At 41.9% G+C, this 24,700-nt stretch overlaps 1 protein-coding gene across 1 annotated transcript in view; it reads left to right on the top strand.

Annotated features, from left to right (window-relative positions):
* The window catches only part of LOC136866008 (UDP-glycosyltransferase UGT5), a 101,989-nt gene extending 83,210 nt beyond the window's left edge, over positions 1 to 18,779 (top strand). Inside the window, exons 6-7 of the mRNA XM_067142618.2 lie at positions 3,601 to 3,820; positions 18,325 to 18,779. Of these exons, the coding sequence (XP_066998719.2) occupies positions 3,601 to 3,820; positions 18,325 to 18,610 (506 nt within the window). The 3' untranslated portion in view covers positions 18,611 to 18,779. The remainder of the gene's footprint in view (positions 1 to 3,600; positions 3,821 to 18,324) is intronic.
* The last annotated feature ends 5,921 nt before the right edge of the window (positions 18,780 to 24,700 follow it).

A 24,700-nucleotide genomic window follows, 5' to 3' on the forward strand; every position in this document is an offset into this window, starting at 1 on the left:
GAAGTTATGAAAGTACTGAATTCGTTTTATGGTGATATTTTCATATCACATACTGAAGATATTACAGACGTAAAAAGTGGTATTTGGAATCTCCTGTTGAAGTAAAGGAACACGCATAATTTTTTTCTGAAAATCCACTTAAGGAGAAGTGTTAAGGAGGGTGAATTTTTGAAATGAGCATATCGATGCCTTACTTTTAAAACCTCGTATGTCGCAATGCTCTTCCTACCCACTACATTCCTTAAGACTGGCCACGCCTCCCTGCAACATCTTTATATGAAGTCCATCAACGTAATTTTCGTTGTGTCATTTTCCTTTGCAACGTGTAAAGGAACATGGACCTTATCATACCATACTGTAAGAATAAAGGTTGCTGGCGAATTTACGCACTCCTACAGTTTAACGCATTTAAGGTTCATTTTCCTTTAAACATCTTCACAGGAAAATGAATGCAACGAAGATTGTTCTGATGGGATGCAGATCCATATGTGGCTGGGAGGCGTGACCAGTCTTAAGGGAAATAATAGACGGGAAGAACATAGGCAGATACGAGGTTTTAGAAGTAAGCCATCGACATCTACAGTATAAATATCTCAAAAGTTAATATATTACAGAAGTGAAAACTGGTAATTTTAGTCATATAAAATCAAATTACCAGATATTTTTTGTTCGGGAAAACTTTAAGGGGTGAGGATTGTAAAAAGGACTGAAGAAAGGGTTGAATTAATTTTATGAGAATAATTATATCTCAAAAACTGAAGATGTTCCAGTCATGAAAATTGGTGTTAAGGAATTTCCTTTAAAAACAAAGAGACCCTTGTTTCCTGTTTAACGAAACTCTACTTAAGAGGGTGTAAGAGGAGTGACAAAGTACTCGATTTTTTTAAATGTGCACATTTACAATATATCTCAAAAACGTACCATGTTACAGACGTGAGAATTCATTTTTGTAATCTCCTGTAAAAGTAAACGAACATGCATAGGCCTAATTGGTTTTCTGAAAATCTCCTTAAAGGGAATTGTTAAGGGCGAATTTTTAAAATGAGTATTTCTACCTCAAAATCTTAACATATTGGAGACCTGGAATTTGTATTTTTAATCTCCACTATGAAATTAAAGTAACACGTACGTACTTTTTGTTTTCGGAAAAAGCACTTGGGAGAGGGGAGGGGTGAAAATGACTGAAAAAGGGGGTTTAATTATTTTATTAGGATACTTGTATCTCTAAAACTGAAGATATTACAGACATGAAAATTTGTATTTGCAATCTCCTTTAAAAAATAAAGACACACACATTCTTTTGCACGGGAGGAGGGATAAATGTATTGAAAAATGAGCTGAATCCTTTGTTTGACCATACATATATCTCGAAATTTCATATTTGGAATCTCCTTTAAAAATTACAGACCCACGTATTTTGTGGCGGGGGATGGGGGGCTGTGGAATCAACTTAAGGGGGTGTAAGACGACTTCAATTCTTCATATGAGGATACAAATACGAAGTGGACTTGAAACAATACACCCTAAGGGAGTTTTCACTGGTGAGGCATGATGACAAACATATGCATTTATATAAAACCGTTTGAATTATGAAGTTAGAATGTCGAATGGTATCCTAGGTGTTAAATAACAGAAGGTTTAAAACAAATTTAACCCCTCAGAGAGTAAACCCTATCTTATTTAACATCTAGGATGTAAAAACGACCTCCCTGTGTAATTTTGATCTTGAACGTCGAACAGTAACAGAGGAATTAATACTTTCTTAAGACGTGAATGTTTCAAAATATTTATTAACATCTAGGATATAGAAAACCCCCTTAAACAAAGGGGTCAAGATCCGGAAGGAAATATACTCATTCCTCCCTCCGAGACGGCTTACTGTACGAAGACAAAATTCCAAATAGCGGTATATAGTTAATATCCTATGTGTGAAATAGAAAGTATTTTTATAACATTGCACCCATAGAGTGTTAAATGAGATTAGATCCGTAGCCGTTTGACGTACAAAGTTTTAACTTTAGAAGAAGGGTCTTTTATGTTCTGACCGTAAAATATCGCATACTTCAAAATATGTCTCCCCTAAGGTGTTTAGTTGGTAGTTGACTCTCAATAACAAAATATCCATTCTTCCGAGACCGTTACAGACACATATGAAGGGTAGTCTTCTATATCCTAGATATTAATAAATATTCAGAAACATTCACCTCTTAATAAAGTATTAACTCCTCTATTACTGTTTGACGTATAAGATCAAAATTACACATCCTAGATGTTAAATAAGATAGGGTTTAAAACATTGAAATTCTATCGTATGGGGTTCAAATGTGTGTTAGCTGTAAAAAAATAACCATTTCCCTAAAACCGTTTTACCTACGAACTGAGGGCGTATTTGACAGGCTCAGCTGGCAGTGGACTCACCAAAATTTAAATCTTTGTATAGTAACTTTCAGTTTAAAACCGTTGCGAAGCACGGGTATCTTGCTAGTTTGAAAATATTTATGCTTATTCCTATCCACATACCTATGAAATTGAAGTCAGTAACTTGTCTTAATGATAGAATGTGATGATGTTCCTTTTCAAGAACGAAATATGTCATTCTTTGTTTAACAGTGTGTATTTTTATTCCTTGTTTACTGTGTGCGTTTTACAGGTGTGTTATAGTGCAGTATTTACATTGAAGTGGCGTGTTCCACAGATTGAAAAACTTTTAATTTACTTTTAGCTCAGTCGACACGGGAAAGTATGGCTTCTTTACAACAATTAATGTGGTCGTTTTCTGAGTCAACTTCCTCTGGTTGCTTGTAGGTTACAAAAACAAGTGATAACCACATGGTGACGAACTTGGTCACTTGGTGATCAAGAGTTATCTAGTGCATTATTCCACGTTAGCTTTCGTACGGAAATAAGGTAGGGCCTAATATTATCGTGAAGAAGCTGGATGCTAAGGGTAGAAACGTAGGAATTTTTGAACGATTAGACGATCTAACCTTGCTCAGTAGTTGACAGAATTACGAATAGATTACCAGGAAAATAATGGACTTGGCTATGTACGGAAAGAGAAGTAGAAGACTAAGTTGACTCTCTTTTAATGATTTTAAGATTAGAGACCTGGAACTAAATAAGGACACAGTAGCTGGATACAAAATGAGAATTGTGGAGGCGTTTCTGTAATGATACACCCTATAGGCATGCCCGTTTGTATACTCCAGGTGGGGTGGGCATTGCAAAATTTGGGGGTCATTTAAGAGCTGTAGTTGTGTTTCTATCAACTGCTGTCATAGTTCGTCGTGTCCGTAAGGATTTCTGGTTAACGAGCTTGACTACACAACAGTATAAGGAAAAGTGGCTAAACCGTATTCTTCTGAACTCGGTAGGTGAAGCGGACTTGAATTGCTTGATATAGCTCGTTAACAAGGATTGTGCGCGAGTAAAACATACCATATGATTTTACATTTTTGGAAAGTTGATACCTGTATAATAAATTTGTAAATCTGATACGTGTTGACTAAGTGCAAAGACCAACGTAATTATTTCAATCAAATCAGGGAAAAGTAAAAATTATGGCCCCTAATAAAACGATATTTTCTATTCTTGTTACAGCTCATCCGAATATACGTGTGTTCATCACCCAAGGAGGACTCCAGAGTTTCCAAGAAGCAGCCTACCACGGTGTACCATTGATTGGCATCCCATTCGTAGGTGATCAGTTTTATAATGCTGCCAAGTTCGAGGCTGCTAAAATTGGAGTGCAACTGAAGTTCAACGATTTGACTAAGGATACTCTCTTAGAAGTCATTGGGAAGTTAATTAATGACTCAAGGTAAGGAAGAAGTAAGGACAAGAGAAATAATACTGAACGTCAACATGTTTCTAGTCCCACGCCATAAGACCTATCTGTGTCGGTGCGACGTAAATCCCCTGATTCTAGTCCATTTCATTCACAATCATCATCATCATCATCATCAGAGTTCTGCATTTGGGGTAGACGCCCAGATGGTAGATTCCTTACGCAGTGTTTTCTTGAATAATTTCAAAGAAGTTAGAAATTTATTGAACAACTCCCTTGGTAAATTTTTCCAGGCCCTAACTCCTCTTCCTATAAGTAAATATTTGCACCAATTTCAATTTGTCATCTTGAATTCCAACTTTATCATCATATTGTGATTTCTCATACTTTTAAAAGCGCCACTCAAACTTACACGTCTACTCATGTCATTCCACGCAATCCCTCCACTGACAGCTTGAAACATACCGCTTAGTCGAGTAGCTCCTCTCTTTATTCACAAATCTTCCCAACATAAATTCTATAAGTTGATCGTAAGACTCTTCCTTTGTTTGAAATCACCCATAAAATATCGCGGTGCTTTTTCCTGGACATTTCCTAGTTCTCTAATCAGGTATCCTGGTGACTATCCACCAGTAACTTACATGCCCTCTCCTTTACGTGCTTATTACAAATCCTAAATACACCCACAACCATACGAAGAGGTTTGCATACTTGGGGACAAAACATGACGACCTCGCCTCACACCACTACTCTCCGGCGCCAGCCTGGTGTCTATTAGCGGCTTATATGATTTACTATGTCCACTCTATTCGGAGTTGTCATATCGACTGCTGCACTCGACACCAGAAAGAGTAAAGACCCAAAAGAGAATGGATGAAAGTGGTTTTTCAACCTCTCCACACCAAACATGGCTCACTTAGAACTCGTTAACTCAGCAGGATGCAGGGTGTGATTGACTGCTGGCTTCCAGCTCACTTCCAGTAGCTGAGGCCGTCCTGTTTTGTCCTCAAGTACAGCCTGCATTTACCTCAATGAAAATTTGTCCTTATATTAACAACTATGTACTTACAGTGATCTCCATTCCATGAGGTAATATCACCCCATCAGCACAGTGATTAAAACTGAGAGGACTTTCTCTCTTGGTGAAATTCACAAAGTGACTCTTCACCCGGTTTACCACTGTACCATTATTATTATTATTATTATTATTATTATTATTATTATTATTATTATTATTATTATTATTATTATTATTATTATTATTATCATTATTCATTATCCAAGTACAAACCCTAATTTGTACATGGTATATTAGGGCTATAAATTACAAAAGTAGATTAATACATTCATGCATGTGTAATGGACTAGTATAACTTGGAAACAATTTTCTAACCCATGGATAAATAATGTAAATATCGAGCTCGATTATTATTATTATTATTATTATTATTATTATTATTATTATTATTATTATTATTATTATTATTATTATTATTAGTAATAGTATTAGTATTAGTATTATTAGTATTATTATGACTTGCGAGGTGTGGCTATTAAGTTGTTTACATCTGTTATTATGAATATTATTATATCATTTAAGTAGTTATGTACGGACTTTATTTGGTATAAGTCGTGATCATCTTATTTGTGATGTTATGCCATGAAATATCTGCTGTATATATATTGATATGAGGTTATTTAATGTACGAACACGTAATTAATAGTGCATAATTGATTATTACCTGTATATATGATGTATGAATCCAATGCAATGCTCTGCAACACAGGTAATAGTCCAGAACAACGTATCTTTGGAACTAGAGTGTTACAGAAAATTCCATTCATTGTAAATAGGTTATTAGAGACTCTCAAAATTACGAGGAAACATGTTGTGTCATATTCTTCTAGAAGCCTGGCCCGGCAATGTATATAAAGAGGCAGTCTTGGGGGTTGATTGGAGTTGTTTAACGAGACTTGTGTGGAAGGCGTTAGCCGAGTGTTTGATGTCAAGTATGTGAACTTTGTTGGGTTGGTAGTTGGTTGACATGCAAGTGTTGCAGTCTTCTTCTTATACTTCGTAATAGTGTTTTGTTCAAAAGGGCAGTTATTAGTGTGTTTGTGTGCATATAATTTGTAAATAAAACTGTACACAATGACAGCATTTCGTGTGTGCCACTTTTGTTGCTGCAACATTGGCAACGGTGACAGGAAATGAGAATTATACTTGGTACCAAGTAAATACGAGTGTAAGTGGGAATCAGAATCAAATGCAAGTGACACGGGAAGATATATCTGTACAAAAACATAAAGACGGACTCGAAAAAAAACTCTTCCGACGAACGGCATGAAGAAATCATTGAAGACACGATTACGAGAAAATCTCATCGAAAACGGCGAAGATCGCGAAATGTTTTTTATCGAGGTGGACGAACATCTGGACCTATCAACGGAAGACGAGGTAAATATTACCGAATTGCGTTCCAGCTTAATGAGCATGATGCAGGCACTCAATGACAAGATCTCAGACGTTAATTCACAAGTTAATTCCACCTTAACAGACAACATTTTGAAAGTAAATTACAAAATTTCGCACGTCAATTGCGCCCTATCAGAAAAGATTTCAGAGCAAATTTTGAAACTCAATGACAAACTTTCAGACAATATTTCAGACGAAATTTGTCAAGATAATTCTGTTTTAACCGGACAAATATCAAAAGTGTACACGCAGGTTTACAAACTAGAACAGTGCCTAGAATCGAAAATTTCAACCGTAGATGATAAAATTTCGCAGATGAATACCCAAATTAGTGACGCCACCAATAAATTAACACAGCAGATATCGGACATCAGATCAAAACAGGGACAGGTGAAGCAGATCGATAGTAGGGTAAATCAGCTGAAAGGGGACATCTTGAACCTCAAGCATGACGTGGAAATCCAGGTTTCAGGCATAAAACAACAGGTTGAGGGGAGAATTTCGACCATCAAGGGAGATGTGCATAATATGAGAGAAAGAATACTTCACGCGGTAGAAGATAGATTGACTCGAACAGGACCTATCGCCATGCCTCCAACCCCCCTCAAACCTAACTGACAATACAGGACACCTAGACCCGGAGGTGATTTTTGAGAGCCTTCCGAATTTCCACGTGTGACTGGAAGAGAACCCGATTAGTTTCATCGAGGGATCGGTCAGTCTATTAGGAAGGACTAATCTATCGGAGAACATCTTCGTTCAACTTATCACACCACGGTTAAAAGATCAAGCTGCTACTTGGTGGAATATCTTAAGGGGCTTCAACTTAAACTGGACTGATTTCAAGAGGGAATTCCTTGCTGCGTTTAATTCTGAAGGGGTGAAGAACTTTGTGAAAAGGAAGCTACTGACTGATGCAGAAGCCACCGCCATGAGAGCTAAGGGGGTTCGTCCTCCAGAAGCACCAGCTCTTCAAGTCGCTGCAACCCGAAGGAAGTGAGAACGAGATCTTACCAGATATCGTAGAGCTACTCCACGATAAGATTAGATCCCTAGTGAAGGTATCGCAATCGAGATCCTTTGATGATCTGCAAAAAATCTTCGCCCATTTGGAAGAAGAACACAAGAGTAAAGCCACAGAAGGGACCAGCTCGAATAGGAAATGCCACCAGTGTGGAAAAAAGGGACACCTGAAGAACAAATGCCCAACTTTGGCGTCGGAAAACTAGGTCAGGCCCATTCTAGATTGAGAGGTATGGGACCGGGAACAGGAATGCGCTCAAGACCCGACAGACAAGCAACCCTGGTCAAGTAGGAGAGGGATTGGTCAGAACAGGCCAACCTCGCCCAGCTATCATCTTCAGGATAGGCAAAGAGAATTGTTCAGCCATAATCGACAAACAAGTAAGCCATTCATTTGTAAATGGGATTGTTGCCAGATTACTCTCGCCTATGAAGTCTCACCATCTCGGAAGGTAGTGGAGACAGCGGACGGGGTAACCTACTCCATCGAAAGACAGACTAACCTAATCGGTAAATGCATGGACCTGCCTATTGTAATTAACGTTGCAGTGAATCAGAACCTAGTACCTGATATCATATTGGGTCATGACTTTTTGGTAGAATACAGGGTGATCCTAGAATATGCAGCTCATGAAGTCATTTTTCGAAAAGACAGACGTCTGAGGGTTGCCTGGCACGATGGAAATCTCCGGACTCGCAAGGATGCGGAAGCCGACATAGACCTGCGAGATATCCAGTTAAAGCATCTTCAACCAAGTGAAGAAGAGAAGCTGAGACACGCCTTAAAGGACTTTCTAGAAACCATCACCAATAAAATAGGCTGGACTTCCACTGCATCGCACAACATTGAATGCAGCACTTCCTCACCAATCAAGCAACGCCCATATCCAATCAGCCCGGATAAACGCAACTTCGTCATTCAGAATATTCAAGAGATGGAAGGGCAAGGTCTCATCGAACCCTCTACATCCTGTTGGGCTTCGCCTATAGTTCTACCGAAAAAGAATGAGGAGTATCGACTGAGTGTGGACTTTCGTAAGTTGAACGACAAGACCTTTAGTGACGCCTACACTATGCCTGGCATGAAGGACTCGCTAAAACAAGTAAGTGGGTCTAGAATTTTCAGCACGCTGGATCTCAACTCCGGCTACTGGCAAGTAGAGGCCGAGGAATGTTGTAGTCCACTTACCGCCTTCATGACACCGAGAGAATTGTACCGGTTTACAGTAATGCCTTTTGGATTGAAGAATGCTCCTGCAATATTCATGCGACTGATGGATAAGGTATTGTCAGGATATGTTGGAGATTTCTGGCATGTGTACCTCAACGACATCTTAATCGACAGCAAAACATTTCAAGAACACCTTGTTCACCTGAAGAAATTGCTGAAACGACTGAAAATTCATGGACAGGCCGGCCAACTGGAGAAGTGCCACTTCACCCAGTCCCGCGTAGAATATCTTGGCTGTGTCCTATGATCTGAAGGTTTACAAAGGCAACTGGAGAAGAATCGAGCTATCGAGGAATCTATCTGTATCACCCGCGAACCAAGCGACAAGTACGCCAGTTCCTTGACTTGTGTGGAAGGTATAGCAGCTTCGTGCCACACTTTGAAGAGAAGGAAACACCACTCGCCGATCTACTCCATAACAACCGCCCATTCCGATGGACCAGCATGGAAGAGGCAGCATTCCAAGGTATTAAGACTGCGATACGCAACACTCCCGCTTTAGCCTATCCCGACCCTCAAAGGAAGATGTACCTGCAGACGGACGGCAGCGATTCCGGTCTAGGAGCAGTGTTATTCCAGGAGAGGAGTGATGGTGGAACGGGCATCATCGAGTATGCCAGCAGATAGCTATCTCTCATCGGACAACGCTACTGCACTGCCGAGAAGGAAGCCTTAGCCGTGGTGCGGGCTATAGGCAAATTCATAGGCTACTTGGAGGGAAGTAATTTCCAACTCTACACCGATAACGCAGCTCTCAAATGGTTGAACTCGGTCTCTGGCTCAAAATCTAAATTGATGCGATGGGCTCTGTTAATCACAGTATTTGATTTCGATGTGTATAATCTCCCAGAACTGACGAACATAGGAGCAGACAGTTTATCTAGGCCCCCGGCGATGGAATCTGAAGTTAGAAGCACCTTTGTAGAGAGGGAGATTCCACAAAAATCACCAGAGCGAACCCAATGAACCTGTCCTTATGATCATCAACAAGGAACTTGATCTGTGAGTAATCAAGCATTGGCAAGAACAAGACAAGCCGCGTAGGACCATGATGCAGTGGATTAGGAGACAGAACATCGATAGTCGATTTGTCCCGAGGGAATTCGAGATGTGCTACAAGAACATACGGGTTGACGGAGGACTCTTAATGTACAGGTCGCACCTCTCCGACACGCCCGCAGTAGTGGTTATCCCTAGACAGCACACGACGGACATCCTCGAGAAGTTCCACGACAGCACTGAAGCCGGACATCCAGGAGGTGTAGAGGCATACCAGTCTATCTGACAAAGATTATTCTGGGTGTGCATACGGAAAGACATACCTGATTATGTGAACGGGTGTTACATCTGTGTCTGCACCAAGGCGAGCAACAGGAAGGCAGATTCCAGTCAGCGAGGAAGACGACTGCAACGCCCTTGTGAGGTCATAGGCCTGTATTTGATGGGTCCTCACCGTAGAACACCAAGTGGTAAAACAGGACTGCTAGTAATTACCGACCTCTTCACAAGATGGATTGAGGCTTTTCCGGTACCAGAAGCCACGACGGGACGCATAGCCAGTCTTGTACAAGGTGAAGTATTCAGCAGATACGGTTATCCACGGTGCATTCTGTCAGACAACGGGAGTCATTTCACGCCAAGGAAGTGGCAGCAAATGATGACTGAATTGGGTTTGGAGCACTGGACCACCGCAGTCTATAACCCAAGGGCAATTTCAACGGACTGACGGAATCAGGATATAAAAAGGATGCCACGTGTCAACTTAATAGACAAGGAACATCGACTATGGAGCCGTCAGATACCGCATTCACCCTTTGCCCTGCGACAACGCATCAACCATGCCACTGGCTATTCCTCAGCGGAGCTGTTCCTTGCTCGACAGCCATACGGCACCGAGGATTGGGAGATTCGTCCATCACCCACTTCTGGACAAGGCGATGCAGCTGTTTCCGTAGCACAGTGGCAGCATAAGCAGCGGCAGGACATCAAGGAAAAGCAAGCTTTGGCCAAGAAGAGATCACTTACCCAGGCTAAGGCTCAAGATGTCGAAGAGACTCGGATCTTAGTACCAGGCCGACAAGTGCTGGTCTTGCACCTATGTGGGTTAGTCCTGTCGAGGTGGATAAGCAGCTGGGCCAAGGTGTTAACTTACTAAAGACCAACCCTCCTGTCAAGGTCCACGCATCAGAATTACGGCGAGTCGCCCAACAGCTGCGTATAGAGAGTAAGCCTGGTACAGCCACGGGTTCACCTGTAGGAGAGGCTACTCATGACACAGCACAATTTGGTCATGAGGAGGAGAACGCATCGACTGCCAGCAAGGAAGAGGCTGGCAGCGAGGCGACATCAACCCCGGACACAGCACGATCCGCTCAAGAGAAGGAAAGCACTTCCAGCGACGTCGAGAAAGAGAACACATATAATCTATGACCATGGCAAAGTTGACGAAGGTGAAAGGGCAGTGTCCTGGAGCTTGAGACTGTAGGTCGGGGGATACAACTGGGGAGGATGACCAATAACTCGCCCAGGCGGCCTCACCTGCTATGCTGAACAGGGGCCTTGTGAGGGGATGGGAAGACTGGAAGGGATAGACAAGGAAGAGGGAAGGAAGCGGCCGTGGCTTTAAGTTAGGTACCATCCCGCCATTTGCCTGGAGGAGAAGTGGGAAACAACGGAAAACCACTTTGAGGATGGCTGAGGGGGGAATCGAACCCCCCTCTACTCATTTGACCTCCCGAGGCTCAGTCGACCCCGTTCCACCCCTCGTACCACTTTTCAAATTTCGTGGCGGAGCCGGGAATCAAACCCGGGCCTTCCGGGGGTGGCAGCTAATCACACTAACCACTACACCACAGAGGCGGACGGTTCAAGTTATACGGGGGATATTGATGCAAATGTAATGGACTAGTATAACTTGGAAACTATTCTCTAACCCACGGGTAAATAATGGAAATATCAAGCTCGATTATTATTATTATTATTATTATTATTATTATTATTATTATTATTATTATTATTATTATTATTATTATTATTATTATTATTATGACTTTTGAGGCGTGGCTATGAAGTTCTTTACATCTATTAGTATTAGTATTATTTACGTAGTTATGTACGGACTTTATTTGGTAGAAATAGTGATCGTATTGTTTGTGATGTTATGTCATGAAACATCTACCGCATGTATATTAATATGAGTATATTGAATGTAGGAACACGTAATTAATAGTAGTCCTATATCATTTATTATTAGCTGTATATATTATGTATAAATCAATGCAGTGTTGTGCAACACACGGTAATAGTCCAGTACAATGTATCTTTGGAACTAGAGTGTTACAAAAAATTCCATTCAATGTACATAGGTTATTGCAGACTCGAAATTACGAGAAAACATGTTGTGTCATATTCTTCCAAAAGCCTGCCCAGGCAATGTGTGTAAAGAGGCAGTCTTGGGACGACTTGTAATTAAAATCGAGAAATTTAGCAAATGCAATATAACAGCAATTTTTTAAAATAGAGAAATAAAAGGTGGTTTATATTTTTATCACACATATTTAAGTGAATTACGAATTCATATCTACTTCTTTCAAAAATGGGACAGTCAAATAAAAGATGATTAAGAGTTTGTGGCATTTCACAGGTACAATAGTGTAGGGCTTCTATATATTGATTCTAAACCTCTCAAAATATGATCCAAATTTCTCGTGTCATGATATAAACTGTGTTAAGAAATGTCATGTGTTAATCTACTTTTCAGCCTATCCTGAATCATCGGAAACAGAGAGACCGGGGTGGCTGCAGCTTCTTTGACAAGTTCATCAGCTCTCTCGTTCCCTTCTGTACCGTCATGTCCTAGTACCTGTTCCATGCAGATATGCTTGTTATAGTCCAGTACATGTGCTCTTATACAGCAATCGGATGCATTGTATTTGTCCTGAATTGCATTCAAAGCAGCCTGAGAATCGCCCAATATACGTGCACTACAATTATGACACACCATCATAACATTCTCTGCTGTCCATTTCACAACGTTGTCGACGTCTTTCTGCAGTCGCTTACATTCCTGTAACTTATTTATTTATACAGTATAACATCATGAGCAAAATGCCTTATCTCTGATTCCAGGTCTTGCAATGTAGTTTTATGCAACCCACAATATTCATTCCGTCCTGAAAACATCTGCCCTGCCGAAATGCTCAGACAATTCAACCGGTTATCTTGGTATTTACCGCCTCACCATGATAAAACGCCGTAATGTTATAATCGTATTAAACAGTCGTTTAAGTGCGGCCAGTATCCAGTATTCGGGAGATAGTGGGTTCAAACCCCACTGTCGGCAACCCTGAAGATGGTTTTCCATGGTTTCCCATTTTCACACCAGGTAATTGCTGGGGCTGTACCTTAATTAAGGTCACGACCGCTTCCTTTCCACTCCTAGACCCTTCCTGTCACATTGTCGCAGTAAGACCTATCAGTGTCCGTGCGACGTAAAGCAACTTAAAAAAAAAAGACGATCAAATGAACCTGACACGCCAGCGGAAAACTAAATTGATATTGTGACCGCAGTAAACCTAATACTTGCTATAAGCTGCCCAGTGCCCTGTACGGAACCGTAGTTTAGTTGGTAAAGGCGTGGCCGAGCGGCCTTCCATGTCCGGTGGGAGGTTCGAGTCCAGGGCGAAGATTATAATTGTTTGAAATATTTCTTTAATACATACCGCACGCAATGCAAGTTCAGTACCCTCTTTCATGCAAATTGTGTGGGAATGAATGTGTATGTGGCCCTAAGAAGGGCCGATTAGTTAGCAGGCCGGACACATACACACCGAAAATAATAGGAACACAACTGCTCTGACAATGTTTTATCGCAGCAAATGCTCGATGTGATGACCGTTTTTGTTTATGCACATTCGGACACGGTATCCAATAAATCATCTTGCGCGGTGAAGCATTCCAGGTTTAATTGCTAGGCAGGCATCTGTGATGAGTTGCCGGAGCTGGTCGGGGTTTTCCGACGCTTGAGTGTAAACGACGTTCTTCAAATGTCCCCACAAGACGAACTCTAACGGCGTAACATACGGTGATCTGGCGGGCCAAAAAACAGGGCCTCCTCCTCCTATCCCTGTCCATGGCAATACCTTTTTCAGAAGGTTACGGACGGGCAAAGTCGAATGTGGTGGAGCTCCATCCTGTTGCAACCACATGGTCAAACGATCGTGCAAGGGCACATCCTCCAGCAGGAGTGGGAGTTCCTGACGCAGAAAGTGCAGATAGCGTGGCCCCGTCCAATGGTTCTCAAAGAAATAAGGCCTAATCAGGCGATCCCCAAAGATAACACGCCAAACATTCACTCCCCATCGTACTTGATGGGCCGCCTGTCGCACCCAGTGAGGATTGTCCGGACTCCATTAGTGCATGTTGAGGCGATTGACGTTCCCATTATTGTGGAAGCGCGATTCGTCCAAGAACAAGATATGCGATACTAATGCTGCATCGTTGTACAGCCTGACTAACAGCCATCGACAGAACTCCATTCTAGCTTCGAAAGCCTGCCCATGGAGCTCTTGGTGTAGCTCAAGATGGTATGGGTGAAATTTATGTTCATGCAGTATTCGCCAGACGGACGTCTGGCTGGTGTTCACCTGTCGTGCAATCGCCCTTGTACTGATGTGTGGATTATTACGAGCTGCCTCTATAACGGCCTCTCCTTTTCACCCGATATAACGGGCCTATCGCGGACTGGTGGCTGGTTGGAAATCACGCCTGTTGTCTTTAGGCGTCTTGCAACACGGCGGAATGTCGTAGCAGCCGGGTGTCGCCTGTCGAGATACCGTTCCTAGTACAGACGTTGTGCCTAGCACGCGCTTTGTCTTGCTTCCTCATAAATGAGGAGCATGTCAACGTATTCCTCTGTGGAAAACATGCAGAATGACAGCAGAGATTACAGTACATTCAGGCCCTAAACAGTGGAACATGCGCAGGGCACAACATGAATTAACATCGTAATTCTACTGTTTGAACGTGGCAAAAGTGGGTCTGTGTTTTGTATTCAAACATCATACCGATGCTTTAGATTTCTGAAATGCTGCTAGTTGAGTCCCAGTGGAATACCGTTTCCTAACGATGCAGGATTCGTGGGTACATTCCGTCGATTGCTAGAATGAATACTTCTTTCTTTCTAAATCTGCTTACCCACCAGTGTTGGTTTTCCCTCGAACTCAGCCAGGCGAGGGATCCCACATCTAAGGCCTCAAGGGTAGTATCCTGGATCGTGAGACATTGGGTCGGGTAATACAACTGGGGAGAATGACCAGTACCTCGCCCAGGTGGCCTCACCCGCTATGCTGAACAGGGGCCTTGGGGAGGAATGGGGAGATTGGAAGGGATAGGCAAGGATGACGGAAGTAAACGGCCGTGGCCTTAAGTTAGGTACCATCCCGTCATTTGCCTGGAGGAGAAGTGGGAAACCATGGAAAGCCACTATCAGGATGGCTGCGGTGGGAATCGAACCCACCTCTACTCATTTGACCTCCCGAGGCTGCGGGGGGTGGAGTGACAGCTACTCACACTAACTACTACACTACAGAGGCGGACATGAATACTTCTAACTTTTGTAAATCCCTCCCTTCCCCCATATACACATTCACCTTGTTCATTAGCGATTCCTGTCCGACTTGTTGGCTGAATGGTCAGCGTACTGGCCTTCGGTTCAGAGGGTCCCGAGTTCGATTCCTGGCCGGATCGGGGATTTTAACCTTCATTGGTTAATTCTAGTGGCCCGGGGACTGGGTGTTTGTGCTGTCCCCAACATCCCTGCAACTCACACACCACACATAACACTATCCTCCACCACAATACACGCAGTTACCTATACATGTCAGATGACGCCCACCCTCATCGGAGGGTCTGCCTTACAAGGGCTGCACTCGGCTAGAAATAGCCACACGAAATTTTTATTATTAGCGATTCCTGAGAAGTCCTTTGTGGAACTTGTTTCTGCTATAAAGTATCTTTACCCTTGTATTTTTCACAAAAACTCATATTACTACCAATTTTACTTCCTGTTTTTCATAGCTGACTTCTTTGTTAGATTAATTTTTCTAACAAGTTCCATCAATTTCTCTTTACTTCCACAACCAATCCTAACTCTCTTTCTAACCTGCACCTCGTTCGAAAGCCCTTTATTTCTCTGTTATAATATAGTGGAACTTTACCATTCTTTACCAGCTTTAAAGGTGCATACCTGTTTTCATACTCATCGAGAATTGTTTTTAACGCTGTTTACGTTTTATTTACCATATTCCACTGATTATAATAATTTACTTCTTTCTAGTCATTCAAATATTTTCGGTCATACGGTACGGCTTAGTAATCCTAGCTTTACAACTGTCATTCCTATCACATTTACTTTTAACTATGACTAAAACAGCTTCGTGATCACGTTTACCATCTATCACTTGATGTTCTGTAGTATACAGAAAGTATGTGGTTTTACCAGCACCACATCCAGATTATTCTTCCCCACACAGGTTCTCATTTATAAACCCAGAACGTCCAGGGGCGTTTGTACGGGAGGCGCATATTCCTTGACCTTGCAAGAGCGTTCACGTGTTCGTCCTAGCTTCAGTCGCCAGTCTGAATCTCAGCTGTTAAAATGATGAGACAGTTATCACTGCAAGACCGTATTTTCGTTCGTAAAAGTTTCTTTAAGTACGAGTCGGCTCGACGGGGACGCGATGTATTTGTTGAGCAATTTCCTGGTGAAGTGCCACCTTCACGAGCACAGATTCACGTAATTGTAAATAGATTTGAAACTACTGGCTCAGTGCTCAATGAAAACATGTGCGCACACGAGCAGTTTTAACAGAGGAAAAGCTAGACGCCATTTGTGCGAATTTTGAATGGTCACCGAGTAAATCACTCAAAAAATTAACACAATAAGTAGGGGTTTCGTTTTATTCTGCACACAGAGCTACAAGCTGTTGCACATGAAAGCGTACTGGTTTACACGGGCCCATTGTTTGTAACCTCCTGATCCAGCCAAAATAGTGAGATATTGTGAGTGGTATCTTCCATCATTGAATGATAATTTATTCGACCCACAGCATGTGTACTAATTGGATAAGACCTGGTGTGCATAAAATCCTAGTGGTGTTTATGAAGTCCCTAATCATGAAGGATGACAATCCCAGCGTCTTTTATAAGGTAAGATTTCATATTAGATTGTATACACACTTAAAGCAGGGCGGCCGCGCGCGGCGTAAGTTGGACTGAAGCTGCTGTAGCGCAGGTTACAAACGCCTTGCGCTCGGTCTGTGTTCATAAGAGAGACTCTGTGGTTGGTTCGATCTCTTCCCTATTCAGCAGTCCTTCCCAGATTAACTAATTTAGCATTTGTTGAGCATGCTCCATGTCATTCTCATTACCTTCGCAATTAATATTTGGTTAATTACGATCACCCGCTACAACAACCTTCCTTTCTGTGCTGCTTCCCACATAGCTAATTACCTCATCATGTGGTGGTGGTGGCGATTATTGTTGAAGAAGTACAACTGGGCAACCTTCCTCTATATAACACTAATCAGACAGAAAATAATATTGAAGGGATCCAACATTTCGAAAAATGAAGGTATCGGCCAAAGAAACACAAGGGCCACGAAGGCCGTGGAGTTGAAAGACTCCCTAGGCCTCGAGTGCTCTAATACCGTCGGGGCCGGAAAAGAACAAGAGTTGACCAAGGGAGGTCGGATAGGGTAGATGAAAGTTAGGAGCCTGGCACAATTAAGTGGAAGCAATGCCAGGACTCAGCTACGGGCTCAGTGGTCACCAACCCACGCTCCCAAGTTCTGAGCCCCTGGGGCCGCTTTATGTCGCCTCTTACGACAGGCTGGGGATACCAGGAGTGTTTTTCTACCTCCCCCACCATAGCGGGACCTCACCAAGGAATTCATCATCAGAGTCAGTGCCACTATCCTTTGATTTGTACACCATAAAAATATGAAGTTGCCTGTTATCTTTAGAGATGAGCCTTACACCTAGAATTTCATGTTTCTCATCCTTAACTTTTTCATTGCTTACAAATTCTTCCTTCCCCAGTTATAATACATCCCATCTTACCGTTCCTACACTCCAGTTCCATGAGAAAATTTCCGCATCCGTAATATCTGTTAAATTAATTCGATTCCTTTCTTTACAGTACTTGTACAGTTTAGCACTGACAACTTTATATCACCCTTACTTGACTTCCAGCTCTCTCTACTATTCAACCACATGCTGTTCATAAGAAGAAATGTGATATATATGAACCTACAATTCCATATTACGCTGAGAAATATCATCTGGACTCCGTAGAGGTATTAGGATTGATGATAGCAGCAAGAGGGACCGTTACACACATATTTTACAACTTTTGTTAGAAAGTTAATTTGGATAATCAATTTTTTTAAGGGCAATGGGTTAGCAGCCCTGAAGGGCTCGTTAATAATAGTGAGAGATCATTTATACGCTTAGCTATATCTTTCTCCAAATAAGAGTTCCTCATGGGTTTCATAATGATTGATTGATACGATTTTTATTAAGTAATAGGTAGGCTATAATATGGTATACCAATCATTTATAGACATATTTTACACTGCCCCTGTAGTTGTCAATTAAGCTTTCTCTTTTTGGTAGCCTCCAATGGGGGAAGCAGAAATAAATGCATTTCTTTCTCTCTATCACCGCTCTCTGAACCACCCCGTTTCCCTGAATGTAACTCTCCATAATCCTTCTAAACTTGCAAATAATCTTTCTTCATTCTTACAGTTACCGTGACAATATGAAGACCTTTTCGGCAGTGTATCGGGAAGAAGTGGGACCATCTCTGGATCGTGCGATCTGGTGGATAGAATATGTACTGAGACATAATGGTGCTCGGCACTTGAGATCGGCAGCACTGGATCTCTCATGGTACCAGTACCTACTGCTGGATGTCATCGCTTTCCTACTTCTAGTTTCAATTATAGCTCTTATTGTGTTCTATATAGTGTTAAGACGACTAATGATGTTCGTCAGGAGTTTTATACCCTCTTCTAAACTAAAAAGTTCTTAGGTAAATTTATTTATTTATTTATTGTTTGATTATTAGACCTATATTACGTTAAAAAGTATGTTTTCCTTCGGTATATTCAACTAAATCATCAATACACACATGAATATTATACCGATAATCAATTTTACTGTGTACATTGTATCATGTTGTTATGTAGTTTTTTAGCACAAAAAAATAAATTTCTATCGCAAAACCGCTGTGTTAACAATATGGTGAATACCAAAACTTAATAATATGATTGAGATTTACAGATGAAGAAAATTAAGCTTTCATGAATAGGGAATATCATCTATTGTTTTCAGGCTGAACATTGATTCATTGATTGATTATTTATTTATTTTTTCTGACAAGGCCAGTTGGTTTTTTCTTACATCTTCGTCACTTCAAACCTCTTTTTAAATGGCTTCGTAGCTTAAAGAATTAGGCGGTCGACTACTGCGTTCAATGAAGTAGAATCTATTCTCGAAGCAGCTCGTTAGCACCTAAGAGCGTTTAAGGGGAGTCATGATTGAAATATATATATATTTTTCAGAGAAAGACATCACGTTTTAACCTCAAAAATCTCAACTCATCCTGTTTAATTCCCGTCATAAGTTTGGCCCTAATGCCATTTTAGTATCCTAAATTACAGATTTAATGCTTGGTGGTGCAGCGTTTGTAGAGCAAACCCACGCTCCAGTTAGACAACATTAGCTAAAACGTTTTCAGCGCTTTGCCTTGTTTAAAATGCTCTTTGATCTGAAATTTCCAGATAATGTTTCAATAAGTACAGCAATTAAAGACAGTTCTGCATTTTGTTATCAGCTCAATATTACCTTCACATTTTCCTCCCTAAAATAGCACTAACCTATATTTTTGGCTATTTTATGAATAATCAAATGTTGAATTATTATATGTCTAATAGTTTACTGGGTTCGTACCCCACTGTCGGCAGCCCTGAAAATGGTTTTCCGTGCTTTCCCATTTTCACACCAGGCAAATGCTGGGGCTGTACCTTAATTAAGGCTACGGCCGATTCCTTCCCATTCCTAGCCCTTTCCTGTCCCATAGTCGCCTTAAGACATATCTGTGTCGCTGCGACGTAAAGCAACTTGCAAAAAAAAAAAAAAAAAAAAAAAAAAAAAAAAAGTTTACTGCAAAACCCAGAGTTGTTATTAAATGTACGAGTATTTTTGACAAGTTTGCCAAATTGTAGGCCAAAGGAGCATTTTCCATGCAACATGTAAAAATACAAGTTATTTGTTAATAACTTTGCAAAAATAAACCAATCAGCTCCAAGTTTTGTGTGGTGCTGAATGTATGTTATTAATATGCGCCTGTGTTTTAAATTTGGTTGTGGTAAATTGTATAAGTTCCAAATCTCAGTCATGACTCCCCTTAAATGAGAGAACGTTATGACTGATTTACTTGATCGCGTGATTCATTTACTTGTTCTTTTAAGAAACCGCCATGAACAAAAAATGAGTAAGGAAATATTGTCAGTTTGGAATAGGTGACAGCCTGGAGAGTTATCAGCATTCATACGGGACGACAAGACAGAAGGTAAGTTCTTTTGAATCCTTGTATAGTGACAATGAAGGCCGAATGTGGGGCGGCCGCCAATAATACCAGCGAGAGATGGTAATTGCAGCACAGTTGCGACAATGAGGACGGGGCGAGCAGCGCACAAAGCAATATCGTCAGCGGTCCATTCCAAACTGGCTAAGTGCAAAATCTTGCAATGATTAGATACCATTGGATTGTAGGTTGTTCATTGCACCATTCTGAACTACACTGTCTTTTTAGAAATCGCTATAAGCAGACAGGATTTACGATTGGAAACTGGGTGTCATTCCAAACAAAATCCACAAGTTTTTCCTATTCCTTCTTAAGGGTTACTTCGACATGAGAAAATACTCAAACTTCAATCTTTTTAAAGATTCTTTATGATTATATTAGACATGTTTGTGAAATTAATAACTGGTTCGATAGAAGGCAATTCGGTTTTAGGAAAGGTTATTCCACTGAAGCTCAACTTGTAGGATTCCAGCAAGATATAGCAGATATCTTGGATTCTGGAGGTCAAATGGACTGTATCGCGATTGACCTGTCTAAAGCATTTGATAGGGTGGATCATGGGAGACTACTGGCAAAAATGAGTGCAATTGGACTAGACAAAAGAGTGACTGAATGGGTTGCTATATTTCTAGAAAATAGATCTCAGAGAATTAGAGTAGGTGAAGCTTTATCTGACCGTGTAATAATTAAGAGGGGAATTCCTCAAGGCAGTATTATCGGACCTTTGTGTTTTCTTATATATAGAAATGATATGAGTAAAGGAGTGGAATCGGAGGTAAGGCTTTTTGCGGATGATATTATTCTCTTTAGAGTGATAAATAAGTTACAAGATAGTGAGCAACTGCAACGTGACCTCGAAAATGTTGTGAGATGGACAGCAGGCAATGGTATGTTGATAAACGGGGTTAAAAGTAAGGTTGTGAGTTTCACAGATAGGAATAGTCCTCTCAGTTTTAATTACTGCGTTCATGGGGTGAAAGTTCCTTTTGGGGATCATTGTAAGCATCTAGGTGTTAATACACTGACTGACAGAGCAAATGCAACACCAAGAAGGAGTGGTTCGAAAGGGATGAAAGTTGGGGAAAAAAACAGAGACGGCACGGACGAATAATTGATGTTTATTTCAAACCGATATGCAGGTTACACAATGCGCACGGCATCGACTCAGTAGGATGTAGGACCACCGCGAGCGGCGATGCACGCAGAAACACGTCGAGGTACAAAGTCAATAAGAGTGCGGATGGTGTCCTGAGGGATGGTTCTCCATTCTCTGTCAACCATTTGCCACAGTTGGTCGTCCGTACGAGGCTGGGGCAGAGTTTGCAAACGGCGTCCAATGAGATCCCACACGTGTTCGATTGGTGAGAGATCCGGAGAGTACGCTGGGCACGGAATCATCTGTACACCTCGTAGAGCCTGTTGGGAGATGCGAGCAGTGTGTGGGCGGGCATTATCCTGCTGAAACAGAGCATTGGGCAGCCCCTGAAGGTACGGGAGTGCCACCGGACGCAGCACATGCTGCACGTAGCGGTGGGCATTTAACGTGCCTTGAATACGCACTAGAGGTGACGTGGAATCATACGCAATAGCGCCCCAAACCATGATGCCGCGTTGCCTAGCGGTAGGGAGCTTCACAGTTACTGCCGGATTTGACCTTTCTCCACGCCGACGCCACACTCGTCTGCGGTGACTATCACTGACAGAACAGAAGCGTGACTCATCGGAGAACACGACGTTCCGCCATTCCCTCCCTCATCCAAGTCGCTCTAGCCCGGCACCATGCCAGGCGTGCACGTCTATGCTGTGGAGTCAATGGTAGTCTTCTGAGCGGACGCCGGGAGTGCAGGCCTCCTTCAACCAATCGACGGGAAATTGTTCTGGTCGATATTGGAACAGCCAGGGTGTCTTGCACATGCTGAAGAATGGCGGTTGACGTGGCGTGCGGGGCTGCCACCGCTTGGCGGCGGATGCGCCGATCCTCGCGTGCTGACGTCACTCGGGCTGCGCCTGGACCCCTCGCACGTGCCACATGTCCCTGCGCCAACCATCTTCGCCACAGGCGCTGCACCGTGGACACATCCCTATGGGTATCGGCTGCGATTTGACGAAGCGACCAACCTGCCCTTCTCAGCCCGATCACCATACCCCTCGTAAAGTCGTCTGTCTGCTGGAAATGCCTCCGTTGACGGCGGCCTGGCATTCTTAGCTATACACGTGTCCTGTGGCACACGACAACACGTTCTATAATGACTGTAGGCTGAGAAATCACGGTACGAAGTGGGCCATTCGCCAACGCCGTGTCCCATTTATCGTTCGCTACGTGCGCAGCACAGCGGCGCATTTCACATCATGAGCATACCTCAGTGACGTCAGTCTACCCTGCAATTGGCATAAAGTTCTGACCACTCCTTCTTGGTGTTGCATTTGCTCTGTCAGTCAGTGTATAAGGAAAGATCTCCATTGGGGTAATCACATAAATGGGATTGTAAATAATGGGTACAGATCTCTGCACATGGTTATGAGGGTGTTTAGGGGTTGTAGTAAGGATGTAAAGGAGTGTGCATATAAGTCTCTGGTAAGACCCCAACTAGAGTATGGTTCCAGTGTATGGGACCCTCACCAGGATTATCTGATTCATGAACTTGAAAAAATCCAGAGAAAGGCAGCTCGATTTGTTCTGGGTGATTTCCGACAAAAGAGTAGCGTTACAAAAATGTTGCAATGTTTGGCTTGGGAAGAACTGAGAGAAAGAAGAAGAGCTGCTTGACTAAGTGGTATGTTCCGAGCTGTCAGCGGAGAGATGGCGTGGATGACATTAGTAGACGAATACATTTGAATGGCGTTTATAAAAGTAGGAAAGATCACAATATGAAGATAAAGTTGGAATTCAAGGGGACAAACTGGGGCAAATATTCATTTACAGGAAGGGGAGTTAGGGATTGTAATAACTTACCAAGGGAGATGTTCAATAAATTTCCAATTTCTTTGAAATCATTTAGGAAAAGGCTAGGAAAGCAACAGATAGGGAATCTGCCACCTGGGCGACTGCCCTAAATGCAGATCAATATTGATTGATTGAAGTCACTTTTCTGAAAGTCTTTTCACTTGAGTGCCACGACATTCAGCTCACTTAGGTCTATTAAGAAGAGTCTTACAGCCTTTACGTTAAGCATAATTTAGCTACAATAAAGACTATTCTGTACAGAGTAATAAATAAGTTACAAGATTGTGAGCGGCTGCAGGGTGACCTCGATAGTGTTGTGAGATGGACGGTGGGCAATGGTATGATGATAAACGGGGTTAAAAGTCAGGTTGTGAGTTTCACAAATAGGAAAAGTTCTCTCAGTTTTAATTACTGCGTTGATGGGGTGAAAGTTCCTTTTGGGGATCATTGTAAGTACCTAGGTGTTAATATAAGAAAAGACCTTCAGTGGGGTAATCACATAAATATGGTTGTTAATAAAGGGTACAGATCTCTGCACATGGTTATGAGGGTATTTAGGGGTTGTAGTAAGGATGTAAAGGAGAGGGCATATAAGTCTCTGGTAAGACCCCAACTAGACTATGGTTCCAGTGTATGGGACCCTCACCAGGATTACTCGATTTAAGAACTGGAAAAAATCCAAAGAAAAGCAGCTCGATTTGCTCTGGGTAATTTCCGACAAAAGAGTAGCGTTACAAAAATGTTGCAAAGTTTGGGCTGGGAAAATTTGGGAGAAAGGAGACGAGCTGCTCGATTTAGTGGTATGTTCCTAGCTGTCAGTGGAAAGTTGGCGTGGGAGGACATCAGTAGACGAATATGTTTGAGTGGTGTCTTTAAAAGTACGAAAGATAACAATATGAAGATAAAGTTGGAATTTAAGAGGACAAATTGGGGCAAATATTCGTTTATAGGAAGGGGAGTTAGGGATTGGAATAACTTACCAAGGGAGATGTTCAATAATTTTCCAATTTCTTTGCGATCATTTAAGAAAAGGATAGGAAAACAACGGATAGGTAATCTGCCACCTGGACGACTGCCCTAAATGTAGATCAGCAGTGATTGATTGACTTTGTTATCGACACATTTTGTAGACATTCTTAGTAATTTCGGGTTACGTAAGTACTTTTACTGTAGGTACATACATACTTCATGAATCAGTACGACTTCAAAATTTATAATTATCATATGCAAAGCAAAAACAAATTCATCTCCATACAGGCCATGAAGGCCTCTGGAGGGGCGTCCGTAACCTCAGCAATTGATTGGGTAGAGTGGTTAGCTCTACTCCCGTCCGCCTTTGTCCCCGGTAATTAAGCTGGTACTCATTTTTTATGTAGGATTAGTGAACCTAAGGATCATGTGCACCTCCGGAAGTGGAAATTCCGTTTACTTAAATTTGTCGACATCCTGACGGGGAATCGATCCTACGTCCTTCCGAGTGAACCGTGGACGCCTTTCCGCCTCGACCAAGCAGCCCCTAATCATCATATGCACGTTACATTGATTTTGAAATATATATAAGTTAATGGAAAATTTTCTTTTTATAGTTC

Source organism: Anabrus simplex, chromosome 3 (assembly GCF_040414725.1).
Source record: "Anabrus simplex isolate iqAnaSimp1 chromosome 3, ASM4041472v1, whole genome shotgun sequence".
Classification (NCBI taxonomy): domain Eukaryota; kingdom Metazoa; phylum Arthropoda; class Insecta; order Orthoptera; family Tettigoniidae; genus Anabrus; species Anabrus simplex.